The sequence below is a fragment of the Sphaerodactylus townsendi genome, linkage group LG03 (genome assembly GCF_021028975.2).
Source record: "Sphaerodactylus townsendi isolate TG3544 linkage group LG03, MPM_Stown_v2.3, whole genome shotgun sequence".
Lineage (NCBI taxonomy): Eukaryota > Metazoa > Chordata > Lepidosauria > Squamata > Sphaerodactylidae > Sphaerodactylus > Sphaerodactylus townsendi.
In genome coordinates, this window is record NC_059427.1 from 87,801,358 (window position 1) to 87,820,361 (window position 19,004).

General features: G+C 47.6%; 1 protein-coding gene across 5 annotated transcripts in view; it reads right to left on the reverse strand.

Moving 5' to 3' along the window:
* The window catches only part of JADE2 (jade family PHD finger 2), a 214,308-nt gene that overhangs the window by 164,197 nt on the left and 31,107 nt on the right, over positions 1-19,004 (reverse strand). For all 5 annotated transcript variants that reach the window (XM_048487860.1, XM_048487863.1, XM_048487862.1 and 2 more), the window contains exons 2-3: positions 17,064-17,121; positions 5,455-5,540 (exon numbers count right to left, since the gene is read on the reverse strand). In XM_048487860.1, the coding sequence (XP_048343817.1) occupies positions 5,455-5,540; positions 17,064-17,121 (144 nt within the window). The remainder of the gene's footprint in view (positions 1-5,454; positions 5,541-17,063; positions 17,122-19,004) is intronic.

Below are 19,004 nucleotides of genomic sequence, written 5' to 3' on the forward strand. Positions count from 1 at the left end.
TTTCCACTCTGCCTCGGAGATCTGTTGTCGACTGAGCCAATCTGCCGCCGTGTTGAGGCTGCCTTGGATGTGTTCCGCTGTCAAGGATTGTAGGTGGGCCTCCGCCCAGACCAGTACTCTGCTCGCCTCTCGGTGCAGTGCTGAGGATCTGGATCCTCCTTGATTGTTGATGTATGCCTTTGCTGTGATATTGTCCGTCCTCACCAGGACGTGTTTGTTCAGCAGCTCCTCCTGGAAGTGATTCAGGGCCAGGCAAATTGCCCTGGTCTCTAAGATGTTGATGGGCAGTTGTGTCTCCATGGTCGACCACTGACCTTGTGCACATTTGCCTTGGCTGTAGGCCCCCCAGCCGCTGAGGCTGGCATCCGTGAAGAGCTGTACCCTGTCCTGGGGCAGGTAGATCTTGCCCCCGGCGAGGTTGGATGACTGAGTCCACCATGTGAGGATGTCTTTGAGTGACTGGGTCAGGGTAAGAGTTTTGTCTGTCTTTGCCATGATCAGCAACTGGTGTGGTCGCAGGAACCTCTGCAGCGGTCTCGCGTGCATTCTGCCCCATTGTACCATGTCCACTGTGGATATGAACAATCCCATCAAGCTCGCTAGTTGGAGTAGGGAGGCCCTGCTGGCCACGCGAAGGGCTCCGGTCAGCCGTTGTATCTTGCTGATCTTCGCTTGAGGCATGAAGAGGGCGCTCCGGGACGTGTCTATCACCGCCCCCAGGTGTTCCATCTGTTGTGATGGGATGAGGGAGCTTTTGGCCAGGTTTATGAGGAAGCCGTGTTTGGTCAGGACTTCCTGGACCCTGTTGACCTCCCGCCGGGCCCGTATTTCTGAACTCGACCGAATCAAGATGTCGTCGAGGTAGGGATGGACGTGTATTCCCTCCTGTCTGAGCTCCATGATGGGGGCGAGGAGGACCTTGGAGAACACTCGTGGGGCCGTTGCTAACCCGAACAGGAGAGCTCTGTATTGGTAGTGTGCTCCCCCCACTGTGAACCGTAAGTACTTGCGGTGCCTTGGGTTGATGGGAATGTGGAGGTAAGCCTCTGTGAGGTCTAGCGACGTCAGCTGGTCCCCGGGTTGAAGGTTCTCCGTGATGGATCGAAGAGTTTCCATCCTGAACCTGTACAAGCGCATGTGCTTGTTGATGTATTTGAGGTTCAGGATGGCGCGCCACTCCCCGTTTTTCTTTGGCACGGTGAAGAAGTGGGAGTAGACTCCTAAGAATCTCTCCATAGATGGCACTGGTTCTATGGCTCTGATCTCCAGAAGGTGTTGGATGGCTTGTTCTGTCCTTTGGAGTTTGTCCACTCTGGAGTGGCGTTGGAAAGTACGGAATCGTGGCTTTGGCATTTTTGCCAGCTCCAGGAGGTAACCCATCTCGATCATCTCCCTTGTCCATCAGTCTACGTGGTCGCCCATCCATGCATCTTGAAAGTGAGACAGGAGCCCGCCGACTGGGATGCTCTGGTGGTCAGCTGCGATTCTGGCCGCCCGGGCGAAAGGGCTGGCCAGCCTTGCCTCCGGGGCGGAAATTGGGGCGAAAGGAATTTGCCACGTTGTTGTTGTTGCCGAAGTTGCCTTGTTTCCGAAAGGACTGGTGTTGATGCTGTGTCCTCCGTCCATCTCTAGGGGCCCGAGGCAAGGCCCGTTGGGTTCTGAAGGTGGTGTGCGATCTGTAGGAGGAGGAAGACGTGTCCCCTCTGATGTACCTAGGTAGGTTCTTCCTGTTCTTGTTGTCCTTCGCTTCTACTAGGACGTTGTCCAGCTCCCGTCCAAAGAGTCTATTTCCGTGGAAGTCGTAGGTGGCCACCACCTGTTTAGAGTGAAAGTCGGCCGCCCAGGAGCGCAGCCATGTGTGTCTGCGAGCCACGGTTGCCAGTGCGGCGCCGCGGGTCACCATCATCATGGCGTCGTAGGTGGAGTCGGCTAGGTAAGATGTGGCAAAGAGTACCCTCTCAATGCCCTCCCTGACCCTCTGATCCTCCGGTGGGATCATGTCCAGGAGCCTCCTTAGCCATAGGATGGAGGCACGAGCAACGGTTGCTGATGGGGCCAGAATCTTGGTGGCCTGGGCTAATTTTTCATGTGCCTTTCTCAGAAAGACATCCATGCGGCGGTCCGTGGGGTCTTTCAGGGACCCCTCCCCGTCCTTTGTCACCAGCCCCCCTGACTGGAGAGCTGCCACCGGAGCATCCACAACCGGTGTCTGCAGCATGTGATTGACGTACTCAGGGACTGCGTACAGTTTCTTGAAACTAGAAGGGGAGCCCCTAGTGGTGCCTAGATCCGACCATTCCCTGCGGATCCTCCTTTCAAAATACTCTGGGAGTGGGAAAACCTCTTGAGGTTTTTCCTGTCTTGGGAAAATGTCCTGTTTCCCCTTGGGGCATCCCTTGATGGGTTTGGTGGTGGCAGGGACTGGGGCTGATGGGTCCTCTGCGTCGGCTGAATCCTGCAGTTCCAGAGCAGAGATAGTCTTGGCCATTAGTGCAGAGAGGTGTTCTTGTTTGAAAAACCTCATAAAACACTCACTAGGCTCTACGGGGGTCTCCTCGGAATCAGAGAAATGATCCGACTGGTCCCCGATTTCCCCCTCACTGTATTCCTCTGAGGCGTCCCCCGAGATGTTCAGGGGATCCCTCTCTGCCACGGGGCTGGGGGACCGGGATGGGGAACGGTGTCTCCGCCTGTGTTCTGGGGGCACGGGGGATCTGGCTCCCGCTCTGTGGCCGTGGGGCTCCCCGCCCCTATGGAACCTTGTAATCTCTTCCCTCATGGCCTCTCTAAAGAAGCCCATGAGTTCCCGTGGAGACGCGTCTCTCCAGGAGCCAGAAACCGCCATGTTCGCAGGAAAGGGGGGCGGGGTTGACCTGGCCTCCCGGCGAGAGGTTGCCCTGTCCTCCCGATGGGAGGTTGCTCTGCCCTCCTGGGAGGTAGCTCTGCCCTCTGAGGGGCCTGGGCTGCGGCTTTCCTCGCGTCCCGCCCCCCTTTCCCGGTCTTGCCTGTTCTCAGAAGGGCAGTCCTGGCCGTTTGCCTCGTCTCCAGTGGGCGATGCCTCTCCGGACGAGGGTTCCAGCCGCTCCGCTCCCTCATCGGCCCTGCATGGGCCGGAATCATGGCGCGGCCGGTTGCCTGGCGCCGGGGAGCCATCACGCGGCCGCGGTGCAGGAGCAACGCCCTCCGCGGCCCTACATGGGTCGCTGGCGCTCCTGAGGGGCGATCCCCCTGGCAGCTTCTTCTTCTGCCGCCGGGGCCCGTCGCTTCCTCCTGCCGCCGCCGCGGCTGTCGCGGAGGCTGCCGCCTTTCTTACTGTTGCTCTGGAGCTCTTGCTGGCTCCGGAGTTCTTCTGGGCGGCCTGACTTCCTTTGCGGGCGGCCGCCCTCGTCCCCTCTGCCGCCGACTTGTGGAAGGAGTCGGGCGGAGGCGAAAAGCACCGATGAGCCATTTGTGGCCACCGGATGGGCTGAGAGACGGCAAGGAGAGACTCCGTGTTGGCTGGAGAATCCCTCGCAATTCGGTGCAGCGGAGCCTAAGGCGATCACGCTGCACCCAGCCCCTTGTTGCCTAGCTTCCTAACTAATGAAAAAAGACTAAATTTAAGGAAAAAAATCTAAACTGGCTGTAAGCCAGTGAAAGACCTGCTCTCTCTGCGAAGGCAGGAGAACTTCTGGGGAACCAAAATGGAGGCCAGGGACGTCACAGGAAGTGGAAAAAATCAACATCCTGCCTCTCTGGACAAAGGAAGGGAATCACCCAGCCAAGATGCCCTATGTCGCCTCCAGGAGAAAGCCTGAGAGCAACATATGGAGTAGCCGAGAGGGAAGTTGTCGGAGCCAGGCATTTACCCACGATCGTAAAGGTTTCCAACTCCTGGGGTCCAAGAAAAAAATTCATGGGAGATTTGGGGAGTTACGGAAATCCTGAGAAAGAGGCGAAGGGGTTTGGGGTGGGAGCCCACCATCCAGAAGTAAGTCAGAATTTTCTCTAGAAATCTGATCCTCTCTGTCCACCCTGGAGGGCCCAGCTGTAATTCTGGGGACATGTCCTCCAAGGCCTCCCTCCTAGAGGTTGGCTACTCTTACATAGAGGTAATATCCACAAATCATGTCTCCTGCCTGTGATCCAGCAATGTGTTTAGAAAGCAGCTTAACTCCAGGAGCCCAGGAGGCCCAAAGGGGGAGCCGATCTGGCAGACCCCGAAGAGCCAGCCGGGTATCTCCAGGGCTCTTAGTTTTCCCTCCAGCAGACCCAACAGTCAAAGCCACGCGGAGACCCGCTTCGCACACCTACCAAATGCCGTTCCCACGCCAGGGTGGAGAGTGGGATCGACCCGCTTGCTTTTCTGCTGGCCTTGTTGGCAGGGCACTGAGCAGAGGTGTGTGGCCCCATTCACAGGTGTGTGGGGGGCCTGGAAGGCAGACTAGCGACTTGCAAGCACAACAACCCTCGGGTGGGAAGCCCTCCCCATGCTGAGGAGAGCCCTGCAGAAGCCAGATGCATGCGAGACCCTCTGCCAGTTCCTCAGGAAGCCGCCAAGCGGGGCTGGGGAATCCAGGTGGGATTCAGTGCCCTGTTCGCTCAAGCAGTCGTGGGTGACTGTGTGTTTTGGGGAGCGCCGGAGGTATCTGTTGCCAGTTCCAGCCTCGAGATAGAAAGCCTGCCCCGACTGGGGCTCAACAGTCACCTGTCCTCTCAAAAGCACGTTTGTTCTCATTCCCCCACCCCGAGCCTCAGGGCCGTCCTGGGCATCCAGGGACAGGAAATCCACACCTGCTTTGCTTCCCTCCCCACCGACTGAAGAGGAGTCACCCTCTTCGCTCCCCCGATCCTTTGTGCTGGTGCTGGGGCGGGCGAGCCCCTTGCGCCAGAGGAGCTGATTCCTCCTCTCCCTTGAGCCCCCACTGCATGTGAATGGAGCCATCGCCGCCATGCCTGGCGGGCCGGATAAAAGCCTTCAGGGGGCCACATTTGTCCCCCGGGCCGTAGTTTGGGGACCCCTGGTGTATACCAACATGGTGAAAGAAAAGCAAGATATGTGCAATAAATAAACTGGGTTCTTAAGTACTGCTACGGTTCCTAATACTGGATCTAGTCCTGCTAGCTGCTAAGATAGAGAGGGCCTAAGAGAGGGCCTAGTCCTCAGCTTTGGCATGTTCATTAGATACTGGAGGGTCTCTGTTGGTGAGTGAGCAGGGATCAAGGGTTCAGCATTCCTTCCTGATTCCCTGTGAAGAAACAGATTCTAGGCTTCCCTGTTCAGATGGAAATTTGGGATGGTTGTGATTAGAATCTGGGAGCATGTGAGATCTAGATCAGCCCCTTCCTGACTCTTACAGGTGCAATACAATGACATACCTGAGTCATAACCTGAGGCTGGATCACAACTAAAATCTGTATAGTCATAAAAAATACCAGCAGCCAGGCTGAGAAGAAACATAAAAAGCAACTAACCTCTGAGGGTTTCTTCTCCTTCTGTCTTGACCAACCAGATTTTGTATTTGGAATTTTGGAGCATCTTGAAGTTGATGTTGTCTGGCCTTGACAAGAAAACAAGGTAAAAGGTTGAAAAGAATAGACAAGATATAAAGAAAGTCTACTTGCAACATAAATGTGCAAAGTATTCTAGAACTACTCAGTTTCTACGGTTTTTGTAACACAGCACATATAAATGCAGGTAATATCAGGAAGCTACACAAAATGCAGGGTAAATGTGTTCCCAGTACAACACTAGCAATGCAAAACTAAACAAAGTTACTCATCTAATGCCATTGAAGTCAAGGGACTTGGAAGGGTTAGAATTGCACCAGAACAGTAGAATTCAATGCAAACTTGCTCCAATCTCAACAGGACTTACAGACACATCCAAGAATTCAGCCAGCCAGCCACAGCAGTGTATCCCAAAAGGGCTTTTCGCATGGCGAGGCATCACAAAAATGACAGCCTCCCTGCTGCCAAGAAGTCCCCATAATGTGCAATCAGTCCCCATAATGTGCAATCAGCTTAAGCCACTCAAAAGGGTTGTGTAAGCCGCACTTTGAAGCCACCAGCATAACGTGCCAGATGGCCGGGAGGGAGACAACTAATGTCGACTCCTCCCCGGCCACATCCTGGCCTGCCTCCACTACACTGGTGGCAGAGGCACAGGGACACTGCTGCAGTGTCCTGCACCATCTTCAACTGCTGGGTAGGGTAGCAGCTGCATGGTGACAGTTTCGCCTCTCCACCCCAGAGAGAGCAACCCAACAAGCAGATTTGCTGCCACCCCCTCTTTCAATGGGGCTCTTAGATTGGAGTACCTCTTCATAAGATTACAAGGTAAGATTAAAAAAAAACACTGAAACTCATAGTGGATGAGCTGACCTGTACAAGATTTCACACTAGAAGGCTCTCTTTTCGTGAACCACAGAACTTTGATTCCCAGTGCACTCAACAGGCTACTGAGTCCCAAACTATTGTAGAGAGCTGTACAGTGAACCAAAGGAAAATTGGCTAAGAATGGTGAAAAGTAAATACGTTACTGCGATAATGGCGAAGGCTTCTATTGTGAACGGATGTTTATTCATTTCCTTTAATTTTTATGCAGGGTTGGAAGACTATTTTAATTAGGTCTGATATTCAGACAACTTTTTCAATTTGTTGTTTCTTTTACAAAATGTTTTCCTTCGGGGAAGAGGCGGCCTATAAATCTAAAATATAAATAAATAAATAAATAAATAAATTTATAGGTTATATACCACTTCCATCAAATTTCACTAATGCAGTTATGAAAAAGAGATTTTCAGTTTTGTCCCAAATGCAGAGAAATAAAAACTTGAACCACTGAAGCAAAATTTATTATTAAGGTTAGTAGGTGGAATTTATGGGTCTCAGATCGATTTCTGGTAACAGTGCACCCTAGCAGTAAAACATTTCAAAACCATTAGACTTTTCAGCAACAGCTCTCTAGAAGAACCAAGAGCTGTTTCACAGAATGTACGAACAGTAATATTAAAATGAAACTTTCTCCACCTGCCTTCAACTCTTTTCTTGTTCTACACCAGTGAATTCCATGTATTGCCAACTCCAGATGTGTCTGGAATTCGAGAATGGTGGAGCTACCACTCCTTGAATCAGTTAGTAAATTCCCAGACGCGATCTAACATTAAATAACACTTGGCACAAGCAGAAAGTTTCACATTAAGTAAATTAAATTCCATCCAACCCCTCTGAAGTCTATTATCTGGAAAAATTAATTATTTGAAATGACCTCACTAAAGAGGATGGCTATTTATCAGCACACTGAGAGCCTCATCCAAAGGGGAGGGCCAAATTCACTCTTGGGAATGGTGCATCGCCACACCAACAGATTTGCCCTTCTCAGTGCAGTTACCCTGGCGGAGGGGCAATCCTGCTGGTGGATAGCCACTGACACCCATCAGTACTGCAACACGGCACTGAATGCCACACTAGCATCCCAGGGTTCCTGCTGGCATAACGAGGAAAGGCTGGGGAATAGCCCAGGGAGGAGCCAACCTTATTAGTCTCCCTTCTGGTCTTTTCTGGGTTTATGCTGGCGGGCTGCAATTTGGAATTAAGCCACCCTTTGAGTGGTGTAAGCCCACTGTGGCCAGTACGGGTTTCTCAGTAGTGCGGAGACTTTTGCACTTTGCTGGGAAGCCTCTTTGAGAGCAGCATTGGCATGGGGGGGGGAGGATGGGGGCCTGGAGCAAAATGACACTCCCCCCCCTTAGTTCAGCTGGCTGCTCTTTGCAGCCGGCTGAACTCCAGACTGCAAAGAGCAGCCAGCTGAACTTCAGACTGCTCCAGGTTTCTGCTGGGCATGGTGGGGCGGGGGAAGGGTGTGTATGTGGGGGTGACCCCAATGGCGTGAGCCCAGGATATGGCGCCCCCTCCCTGTGGCAGCTACGCCACTGGGGAGCAGCATGGTGGTACTGCATCAGCACCATGACCAACCGCCTCCAGTTTGGATGGGGCTAACCATTACCCAAACAGTTTGGGTATTTCTTGGGCAAATAGACTATAACTATCCAATTTTATTATTTTTAAAGATTTTATTTATTTATTATATTTTATACTTTATTTTTCAAGTATTGCAAGAAAACTGTTGACAAATAATGTCCCTCCCTTGACCCCCCCCTGGAAGCTATGGAAGACTCCCAGCCCCTGGAGATTCTTGCCTCCCCACTTAATGCCTTCACCTTTTAACATTAAACTTGAATATTTACATTAAACTTGAATACTACATTAACATAATACCAGCCAGGGGGTGGACTCAACATAGTTACCACTTTGCTCATACATTAAGACTCTTTGTCTGGGTGATAGCTTTTTTTCTCTTTAAGGCCATTTTCTCTTTCAATTCAGGCTCTTTTAAGTTCTGGAATTGTCTGTCCCTGATGAAATAACATTTAATTAGAAACTTGGGTTTGAGTATGTTATAGGAAATCAAGGCATTATGAACTTGATGTGATGTGCTGTTGAACATCCTCCACTTCTACATCTACCAATATAATCAGGAACTGAGTCACTACATTATTCTGTGGACATAGAATTAACTGGAGAAAACACTAGCCAGAGTTCATTAGAAACTTTTGGGTAGTATCTTCTAATTACCAGTTGTTTTACATTTTAAGCTAACACTTCAGAAAAGGAAGGAAAGTCTAGACTTCAATAGAAGTCCACACAAACTCCATCAATCTTCATTCCAGCCCCTGCCTGGAGCAGCTATTCCTCCTGTTTTCAGTAAGAGTAATTGAAGAATTGAGTCAAACTGAGATGATAAGAAGTAAGGACTTGCAGGTAAAGTGAAAACTAGTAAGTCAGCTGGTTCAGATGCCATACAACCCAGGGTTTTTAAGGAACTAAAACGTGAAATGGTTGATCTACTAACAAGTATATGTAAACTGCTGCTAAAATTGTCCTCTGCATAGGAAGACTGGGAAGTATCTAACACTGATCTTTTAAAAAGAATTCCAGAAAGGATCTGGAACATAGCAAGCTAACATCTGTTCCAGGTGAATTAATAGAAAATGTTGTTAAAGATGCAATTATTAAACACGTTGAGGGGGAAAGCTTGCTGAGTGAAAATCAGCATTGCTCCTGTGGTGCTGTATTACCAACTTCTGATAATGTTTCAGTAGGTTAACAAGCATGTAGATAAGGAGGAGCTGGTAAACATTGGGTTTCTAAAGATTCCTGAGTAAGTCTCCTTCCAAAGAATCCTAAGTAACAACAAACATCAGAGAAGAGACCAGGTGGTCTTCTAGGTTAAAAAATGGTAACGCAATAGGAAGAAGGGCAGTAATGGAGGGAAGTGAACAGCAGAATTCTACAGGATTGGAATCAATGCTACTTAATTTGTTCAGAAGTTATTTGGGACTGGTTGTGAGGGTTGTAGTGGTCAAGTTTACTAACGATACAAAATTAGGATGGTGAGAACCAAGGTGGGGTCATAGGCTGATTACACCTACTTCAATAGTTCCTTTCGATCCAACTCTAAGCCCAACAAATCCTTTCGCCCAGCCCCAGACAGACTCGCCAAGCAATAAGAGTCCCTCACCCCCGGTCTGAGGTTGCCTGCAGCTCCTGCCCTTAAGGCTTCTCTCTCTCTCTCTCCCCCCTCCCCCCCGAGGGATTAGGGAGGAGGGGAAAGGTAAACGACAACAGAGAATGAGGGGGAAGGATAGAGTCTAAACCAGTAGACAATGGACAGAACAGGTAGGAAAAAACAGATATAACTTGCAGAGCCTGGTAAGGTGCTGCTCTCCTTGATGAGGCAGAAAAGTAAACTGGGGATCAAGATGGGCGACCAAGCAATTCACAGGAAGTGACAAGTTTCAAGTTCCTGCCTCCCTGAGAACGGGTTGGAAAACACCCATCAAGATGTCCTCCGCCTCCAGTAGAAAGTGAAAATGAGACTAGAAGAAACATGTCTGTACAAGAAATCTTGCTGTGGTGGACCTTCACCTCCACTATCCAGCAAACACTTTGTGTGCATAAGTGGTCATAGACAGCTACAGGACAACACTGCTAAACTGGGTGACTGGGCAACAGCATTAAAAATGAATTTCAATGTTGGTAAGGCAAGTTGATGTACACTGGAACAAAAAATCCTAATATTAAATGTACGCTGATGGAGGTCTGGACTGGTTTGTAGTGGCTAGCTCAATGCAAAATGTTTATTCAGTGTATGGCAGAGGTGAAAAAGGCAAACTCCATGCTGATTATTTTTAGGAGAGGGATTGAAAATAAAACACCAGTATTGTAAAACCCACATACAGAGCTATGATCCACCCTTATTTGGAATACTGTATTCAGTTCTGGTCACCGTAGCTCAAAAATAATATTTCAGAGCTGAAAAAGGACAAGAGTGCAACCAAGATGATTATAGCACAAATGTCTGGGACTTTTCTGTCTAGAAAAAAAAGGTGGCTAAATGGTGACATGCTAGAGGTTTATAAAATTATGCAGAAGGTGGAGAAAGTGGTTAGAGAGAGCTTTTCTCTCTCTCTCCCCCATAATATAAGAACTTGAGGGCACCCAACAAAGCTGATTGGCAATAGGTACATGATAGACAAAATGAAATACTTTTTCACTCAATACTGTGGAATTCACTGTCAGTGGATGTGACACTGATCACAAGCAAATATGATTTTAAAAAGTGGGTTAAATGGATTTATGAGGATAGATCCATCAATGGTTGCTGTGACGGACTGCAAAAAAAAGGTGATTTTTAAATTCCATACTGTTATAGCAAACTAACTGCAGCAGCGGCATAGTGGTTAAGAGCAGGTGCACTCTAATCTAGAGAACCGGGTTTGATTCCCTGCTCTGCCACTTGAGCTGTGGACGATATCTGGGGAACTGGATTAGCCTGTGCACTCCAACACACGTCAGCTGGATGACCTTGGGCTAGTCACAGTTCTAGTGATCTCTCTCAGCCCTATTCACTTGACAGGGTGTTTGTTGGGGGGCAGGGAGGGAAAGGAGATTGTAAGCCCCTTTGAGTCTCCTTACAGGAGAGAAAGGGGGGGGGGATATAAATCCAAACTCTTCTACCTTCACAGTTGAGCATGGAAGGCTTGGCAACAGTGGAACCACCTGATTGGCTGAGGCCTTCAACACTCTGATGCAGTATGGTGTAGAAAGGGGGAGGAGGTTAGCTCCTTATCAGGAGAACAGCGAACATTTTTAGTCACTGAAAGATCTTGAACCACACCAGGGTGTTCTTTGTGAATGACTTTTTAGTAATATTAAGACCTGTTAGTCTTAGCTAAGAGAAAACTAAACTCTAAGGGGAGTAGAACAGTCAAGAGAGTTACTGATTCTACTGGTATCAGCCTGAGTGCTGAGACTGAGAAATCATACACAGACACTGTATATTGGCAGTGTTTGTCAAAAGGCCAGCTGAAGGCTTAATAAACTGGAATAAGGACTTCTCCTAGAGCAGTGATGGCAAACATTTTCAAGATCGAGTGCCCAAATTGCAACCCCAAACCCACTTATTTATCGCAAAGTGCCAATGCGGCAATTTAACCTGAACAACCCCCTCAAGCAGGGGCCAGCCTGCTCCAGCAAGTCCCACATTCGCCGCTCTGCACCTCTCTAGCATCTCTGCCACCTCTCCCACCCACCCCCCACCCAGGCAGCAGCCACCTGGATCACAGGCACCAGGCCTGCCAGCCGAGTCCTCCCTGCTCACTGAGGTGCATGCACATCAAGTCCAGCGGACCAGGCCAACCTAGATATATGTGTGTGAGGGGGCGATTTCCCCTCCACATGACAAACTCTGGGTGCGCGTGCCCACAGAGAGGGCTCAGAGTGCCACCTCTGGCACCCGTGCCATAGGTTCACCACCACTGTCCTAGAGAGAGCAGAGTTCTAATATATCAATTTGTCTGGGGTGTAGGGATTTGCTTTACGTTTACCTCAGTAATGAGTTTATGTTTTGTTTTGAGGGTTTTAAAGGTTGTATGTGTGGGTACTGAGTTAATGTACCCATCCTATGTTAGGACTCTATGTGAATAGCCATAAGCCAGAACATCTAAACAAAGGAACTGTACAAGCTGTGAAACATCTTATGAAACTACCATCTAAGTAATCTTAAGTGCTGTACTAAAGTAATCAAAACTATAAGTCTATATGCCAAGCTCTTTTGTGTAATTAATGTTAATACACATATCATCTCTTGGCTCCTGCCTTGTTTGCTTCAACCATCCATCTCTAAGTTTAAACATTCTTTCCTTCACCATCTCCCCTGCCTGTTTAATAAATTTGAGTTCTTGTTTAAGTTTCTGCCTCAGTATATTTATTTTACTGTGCCAAGTGTGGAGATTGTCTAAGAAGAAAAAAGGAAAATAAAAATCAGTAGTCATCCCTTCTTCTTCTGGTGTCTGATAACAGGGCTGAGGGAAAGTGCTATCTACTTATACTGCCATTATTAGAAGCACCTCAGTCCCTGAAGTAAAAAGGTGGGAAAAATCAGAATCAGTAGTTTCCCTGTCTTGGTGACACAGAAGGTTGAATGAGCGTACTGTCCATGGTAAATAAAGGGAACCTCCAAAATGCAGAGGCAACATCAAAAAAATACTTTGGCCTCTATGCTGTGTAATTTGGCCCGCCAGGGAAACTTGTTGGCCACTGTGTGAAACAGGATTCTGGAACAGATGGACCACTGGTGTGATACAGCAGGGTTCTTCTTATGAAACCATTTGTCTCCCTTCCTTCCTTCATCCACAGTGCTAATCATAAAGCCTCCTGGTAATCAGGCATTGTCAATCAATTAATAGTGACTTCACATCTCAAAACTCTTATTGTCCCATAGTCACATCAAGTGATGAGTGCTGCGGGGCATAAACATTTCTAATGCTATATTTTTGTGAGAATTTTTTTTATCCTATATATGTAAATATAATCTGTTTGTCTGTTGTTGTCAGGGCTATTGTGCTGCAAATCAGCATGTTATATGGGCTAAATATGAAGCATGGACAACTCCCAATCCAGGCTTTTACTTGGGATATTGATCTTCTTTTGGTAACATTTAAATGTTGCTAACATTTTCCAAATATTTAAATTATTTAATTAAATTTAAAAGCAAAAAGGCTGATTCATATTTCTCTGGATAGTCCACTACACTATACTAACAATGCCTGATTACAATACATTAAGCCATACTTGAAGTTCTAAAAGAGAGTATTAAGGCAAATACTTGAAATGGTTCTAGAATTACTATGATAATAACAATGGCCTTGCTATATATATATGTCTGAAGCTGTAGAGAACAGAATGTCTGAAGCTGTAGAGAACAGAACTTAAACACTGTTTTCAGTGGCAAGCTAGTATATATGCCGAAGTACTGGAGTGGAGTCTTGCGAAAGATGATTACCAAGTGACAACTATGATCATTTTTAGATATGAAGACATAAGGTCTCAAGTGAAGCAGTCTGGCAAGGACTCTTGTGGGATCTCAAGTGTCCTCAACAAGTCTTTCTCTTCATTGGTCACTAAGGACTCTCTGCAAGAAGTGATGAGTGCCTTACACAAGTGATCACAGAATAAGTGTACTTTACAGGTTCCAGGCAGTCAAAGACTGCAAATCGCTGTTAATTATATCACTTTTGTCCAATTTGATTTAAGATGCTAGGTAGGGATATTTGAAAAACCATCCATTTGCTGATAATTCAAAAACATAAAAAAGAATTGCCTTAAAACAGTTTACAGCCCTTTCAAGAGACTTTCTTCTCCAGAACGAGACAGCAAACTGTACAATTTTTTTTGAAAAAAGTTGTTTTCTCTGACTACATTACACCCATCCTTTCCTTCGATTAAAAAAAAGGATTAGATATGACTAGTGCTAGTGCACTGTTAGAGGAAGTCATTACTCTTATGGCACAGATTCCTCAACCTGAAAAAATCCTTGTTTCAGTTACACAATAAAGTATAATTTTTAAGCAGCATGGGAGCATGATGGAGGGTCACCGCTGCAGCCATAGCAGCGGTGCAGCTCTGGTGCAGAGGCTTTCACTGGTGCCAAAGGGAGCATGCCTGGCTGCAAAGCCAACGTTAGCCAGCTCCCAGAGCTGTTTTGGCCAAGGAACATCTACTTCTGCTGGTGTAAACATATGCCAGTCAAAATCGTAATACAGCCCACAGGGCCCCATGAAGAGAATTTCCCCCCCCCCCCCCCCCCCCGCCCCCATCAGCGATGCCTCGCCATGCCCCTAAGGTGCTGAACCACACAGGCTGTCAAACAGATTCCTAGCCAATGGCGAGACCCCAAGTGGTGGCCAAACTCCCAACTCATGGTCCAATGGAGGGACCCCGGATAGTTTATGAACCCAAACGAAAACCCAGCAATAAGGGAGGATGTGCACCACTGGATGCTGCCTATCAGCATCCAGCTGCGGAGACTTAGACTGAGAGGGGTGGCACTCATCAGGGCAATGGCACAAGCTCAGGGAGAGCAGCTTCCAAATCAGGGCTCACACTTGGGCAAAAAACCCACCCAGGAGAGCAAAGTCCGCACATTCTGCGGCTGAGCCATTGCAGGTACAACAGCTTCAGAGGCAGGGCCCAATGAGGCGGCCACAGGTCAGCAGGCACAGGTCAGCAGGCACAGCCAACCTCTGACCCACCTTCTCAGGCTTCACCTCCTTCTGCTGGGGCTCAGCAGTGCTTGTGGCCAAGACGTGACCACAGCCCATAAGAGCTAGGCACTCCAACAACTCTGGCACCCAACAGGTTCAAGTGCCCCCAACCCCACCAATAAGGGGTCAGGACATGATAAGGTGTTGAGGGGAGAATGGGAAGGGCATGCAACTGTACCACTGTCCCTGAACACAGAGGATGTATGCCTCCATCCTCCAATTGGCCATGTTGGCAGAGGCTGATGGGAATTGTAGTCTATGAACATCTGGAGAGCCACAGATTGCAGACCCCTGTCCTAGGACATCCACATTGCTGTGTCTGGTAGTATAATTGTAAATTCAGTTACAGTTTCTAAGGCCATTTTCTTCAATAAGATTATATTAGGAGGATCTTTGATCTGATCTGGTACTTGAACTCATCACTAGAATCTGTAATATCTCTCTTGGAAGTCATGTCACCATATCTATATATCAAATTCCCAACTCTGTCCCCTGCCTGAGGATACTTAAATTCACAGACAGGAGGCAGACTGACTCCCAACAGATTTTTCTGCAGACTTGGGGGACTCCTGGATCTGAAGAAAAATCTGAAATTTAAAAAAGGGGAGATGAAGTCCTGGATTTTTGAAAGAATGTTTTCTGCCCATGTGAAGACATTCTTCCAAAATGGCATTGGCTGCCACTGCTGCAAGGAGCCACCTGGTGCTGTGAGGGGGGAAGCTTCAGATAGCTCCAGGTATGGCCAGGTCCAGTTCTCTGTCCTTGCCTGGCAAGGTATCCTCCCTGTGAGAAGGGGGAAGCTTTAGGCTGCTCTATGGACTTCCAGGCCTGGCTGTCTGTGGTGGCAGCCATCCCCGTCCCAAAGACCCAGGCCAAACTGAGAGATTCTCTCCCCCTCCATGAGGGAGAGATGGGATGATCTCTCCAATGAGGGACAGATGACATTCCCCTTCTTGTGAGATGGCAAGAGAGCAGGACTAAGGGAGGAGAAGGAGGCCTACAGCCACAATGAGGGGAAGATAAGATTCTCTTCCATGAGTTTCGTGAGCCCCTCATTTGTGTAAATCGTTTTGGGGTTTTTTTTGGAGCCACACAGGCCAATCTGTCCTCTTGAGTGGTATCATCTGACCTCCAGTTACCAACTGCAGAGGCAGAAAGGTAGCTTGGATGAACCACAAATGTGATACTGAGATGACAGCAGTCTGTTCTAAGGGATAGAAATGGCCCTTTTACTCCTTGTTAAAATGGCCCAACCTAACTGCTGACCAGGATTTAGTTTTAACATAACCAACAACAACAAAATCCTTGAAGTTATGTACCAGCACTTTTGAGGATTAAATCGTTATTTAATCAAAGTATTAAACCATACAGTCTGTGGGACTTTGGAATTTATACAGTAGGTGATATTTTAGTTGTTGACAAATGCTCTCCTGCAGAGTAACTGTAAACATAACTATGGCCTTCATTTTCTAGGAAGATGTGTGGGGGTGCAGCAAAATACATAGTCCTTGTACCCCAAATCACAGGATGCAATACATCGGCTTGGTTACATTTGACCCTTTTAATGGCATATGCTCATATTGTCGGTCCAACACGTATTCCACAACCTCAACAAATTCCTTCAGGTTACCTGCTTAATCCCAAGAACAATTTATTTTTCTTTTGCCCATTCTGCTCTTGACTTGATTAGCCAAATGTGAATATCTGACTGGTGTGGACTAAGGCAGAAAGATTGCCTTAAGGGAGTTATACAACAAAGTCTTGAAGTAGCTTCATTTGAAACAGCTTTCTTTCTCCCATGTACAAGAAGAAAAGTTTGAATTTATATCCCACTTTTCTTAACCATAAGGAGCCTCAAAGCAGCTTACAAACGCCTTCCCTTCTTCTCCCCTCAACAGATACTTTATGAAGTAGGTGGGTCTGAGAGAGTTCTGACAGAACTGTGAATAGCCCATCCAGCAGGCTTCATGTGCAGGAGTGGGGAAACAAATCCAGTTAGCCAGGTAAGAGTCCGCTGCACATATGCAGGAGTGGGGAATCAAACCACTCTTAACCACTACACCACACTGGCTCTCATGATGGTCTGCAATGTACTGTCTACAAAGGGCTTTGGCCAGGGTCAAAATGTTATAATCAACTTTATGGTTTCCTCTTGCCTACAATAGACAAAGGAAGTGAAGGACATTTACATCAAACAGAAGACATTCCCAACAAGGTATGTAAATAGATATTAACTTCTTACATACCAGTACCACATTTCTGAAAAACAATTCCCTGAGTACAATTTATTGTTTAGGGACTACTCGGTGAAATGTAGCCTTCCCAGCTGTCTGCAAAGTAATTATTCAAATAGTTTCCCTGCTGGAGGTGAATTGTTTAGTTATCTTGTTCAAAGCCTTGAATTAAAGGTCTTACTGTCAGTCGTGTCTGAGTTATCGCTGCTGATCGAGTACTTTCGCCGTTTCTCTTCCATCTGTAACAAAAGAAATTGAACATTACACTTACAGTTCAGGAAACCCATTATGGTGCCAAATCACTATTATCTCAGGATATCCACACATCGCATTAACCCAACTATACCAGTGAATTCTTAGCCTAATGTCAGAGAATTACCAAAGGGCTTAACAGGTAAAAAAAGAACATCACTGAGTTATTACAATTTTCTCTCTCTCACACACACACACACACAGGTTGGTAGGCAAGTATGTAAGGTGGGTATGTATGTGGGTCTCCCTGCCATGCCCCGTCCCCCTCACCTCTGGCCTCGAGGTCACCTGCACTGCTGTTAAGGGCCCCAGCCCAGCAACCTGGTCACAGGTGGCGGCCTTGCCAGAGCTGAGGAAGAGGGAGGAGTACCGCCAGCCCCGAATCTCTCCAGCTTCCCCTCCGATCATTATTACAATTTAAGGCATAGCATCATCTTTTCTTCCAAATCTCTTTTTCACCTGGATGGATAATGCATGTATTTTTTTAATCCTGTAGTATTCATGTCAATCATAACTATCCAATACCAAATAGTGCTCATTACTGTGGCACAGCAAATTCAAGAACACCATACATCTAAATAGTAAAGCAAAGTTTACAACACTTTCTTGCCTGCATGACTTGGGTCATGGTGCAAATCAAGAAGCCTGCAGAAATTCCTTTTGAAATATGTGAGGCCTCATCCAGAAACATCACAAATCTTTAGTGTGATTATTTTGATTTGCAGAGCTTCTATTTAAGAATTAAAAGAACATTTTGGAGATCAGAATGCCTGAAATATTCAGCTGTCACAATTAAGGCACAGTTAGTGACCGGTATGGTCCAGGAGTACTCAGGATCATATGCTCCCTCCCATTTCCCTCACACAAAGCTGAGATTGAAGATTTCCTGATCAAACCACAGCCTGTGATTAGAAAGAGAGAGATCATAAGCCCTGGCTTCATCACGAATAAGCTTTATCTGAGACAACCGACTGCAGACCTCAACCATGTAAAAAGTCTAAATGGCAGATGAAGGCTTGGGTAAGCAAATAGCCACACCCAGCTGCTTGAAATACTACCTGCGCAGTAGCTGCTCCCTTCAGTGAGTTCATTTCACCATCTGACCATATATAATTCCCTAAGCAGCGAGCAATTGGCGCCTTCTGACAACGAACCCCCCCCCCTAATCAGTGCACAGAACTCAGTCCTGCGCACCATTGGTGGAATGTCCATTTCTCGCCCACCTTCCCCCAACCCAACATCAAGCTCACTCTACCCACCCGTGACAAGATTCCCGCCTCCTTCCTGCCCTCCCACCACCCCACAAGCCACAAGCCACCCGCCACTGGCAGCACACAATGGCAGCAGAGTGTGTTGCCACTGGTGTCTACAAGAGAACACTGCCAGCCCGGGCAATCCCCTCTTCTATCCCCAACCACCAGAATGGGTCATTCATGTTTATTCATGGGTGGCTGGAGAGCAAAGGCAGACGGCGAGCAAGAGGGAGGGAGGGAGGGAGGGAGGCCGGCCAAGAAAGTGGGTTGCTGGGGGAAAAGGTTTCCTTGACCCCCCCCCCCTTTCCTAGAGATTTTATTTCCACATGAAACGGGCTTTTCCATTAGTACCAATAATATTCAAGGGTTATCCATCAAGGTTTTAGAATAATTACTCAAGCTGTACACCAAAACCTACTATGGATGTAAATGGAAGAGGACATTGGTCAGTTAATGTGAAGGTTCCTTCTATATGAAACTTCAGGGCATCATTTTTACAGTCAAGAAAACTTTCCCATCAACCTGTGAGGCAGGAAACAAGTCACAATCCTTTGGCTCTTTCTTCCTCTGTAGCTGCTCCTACTTAATTCTGAGACTTACAATGCCCCAATAGACCA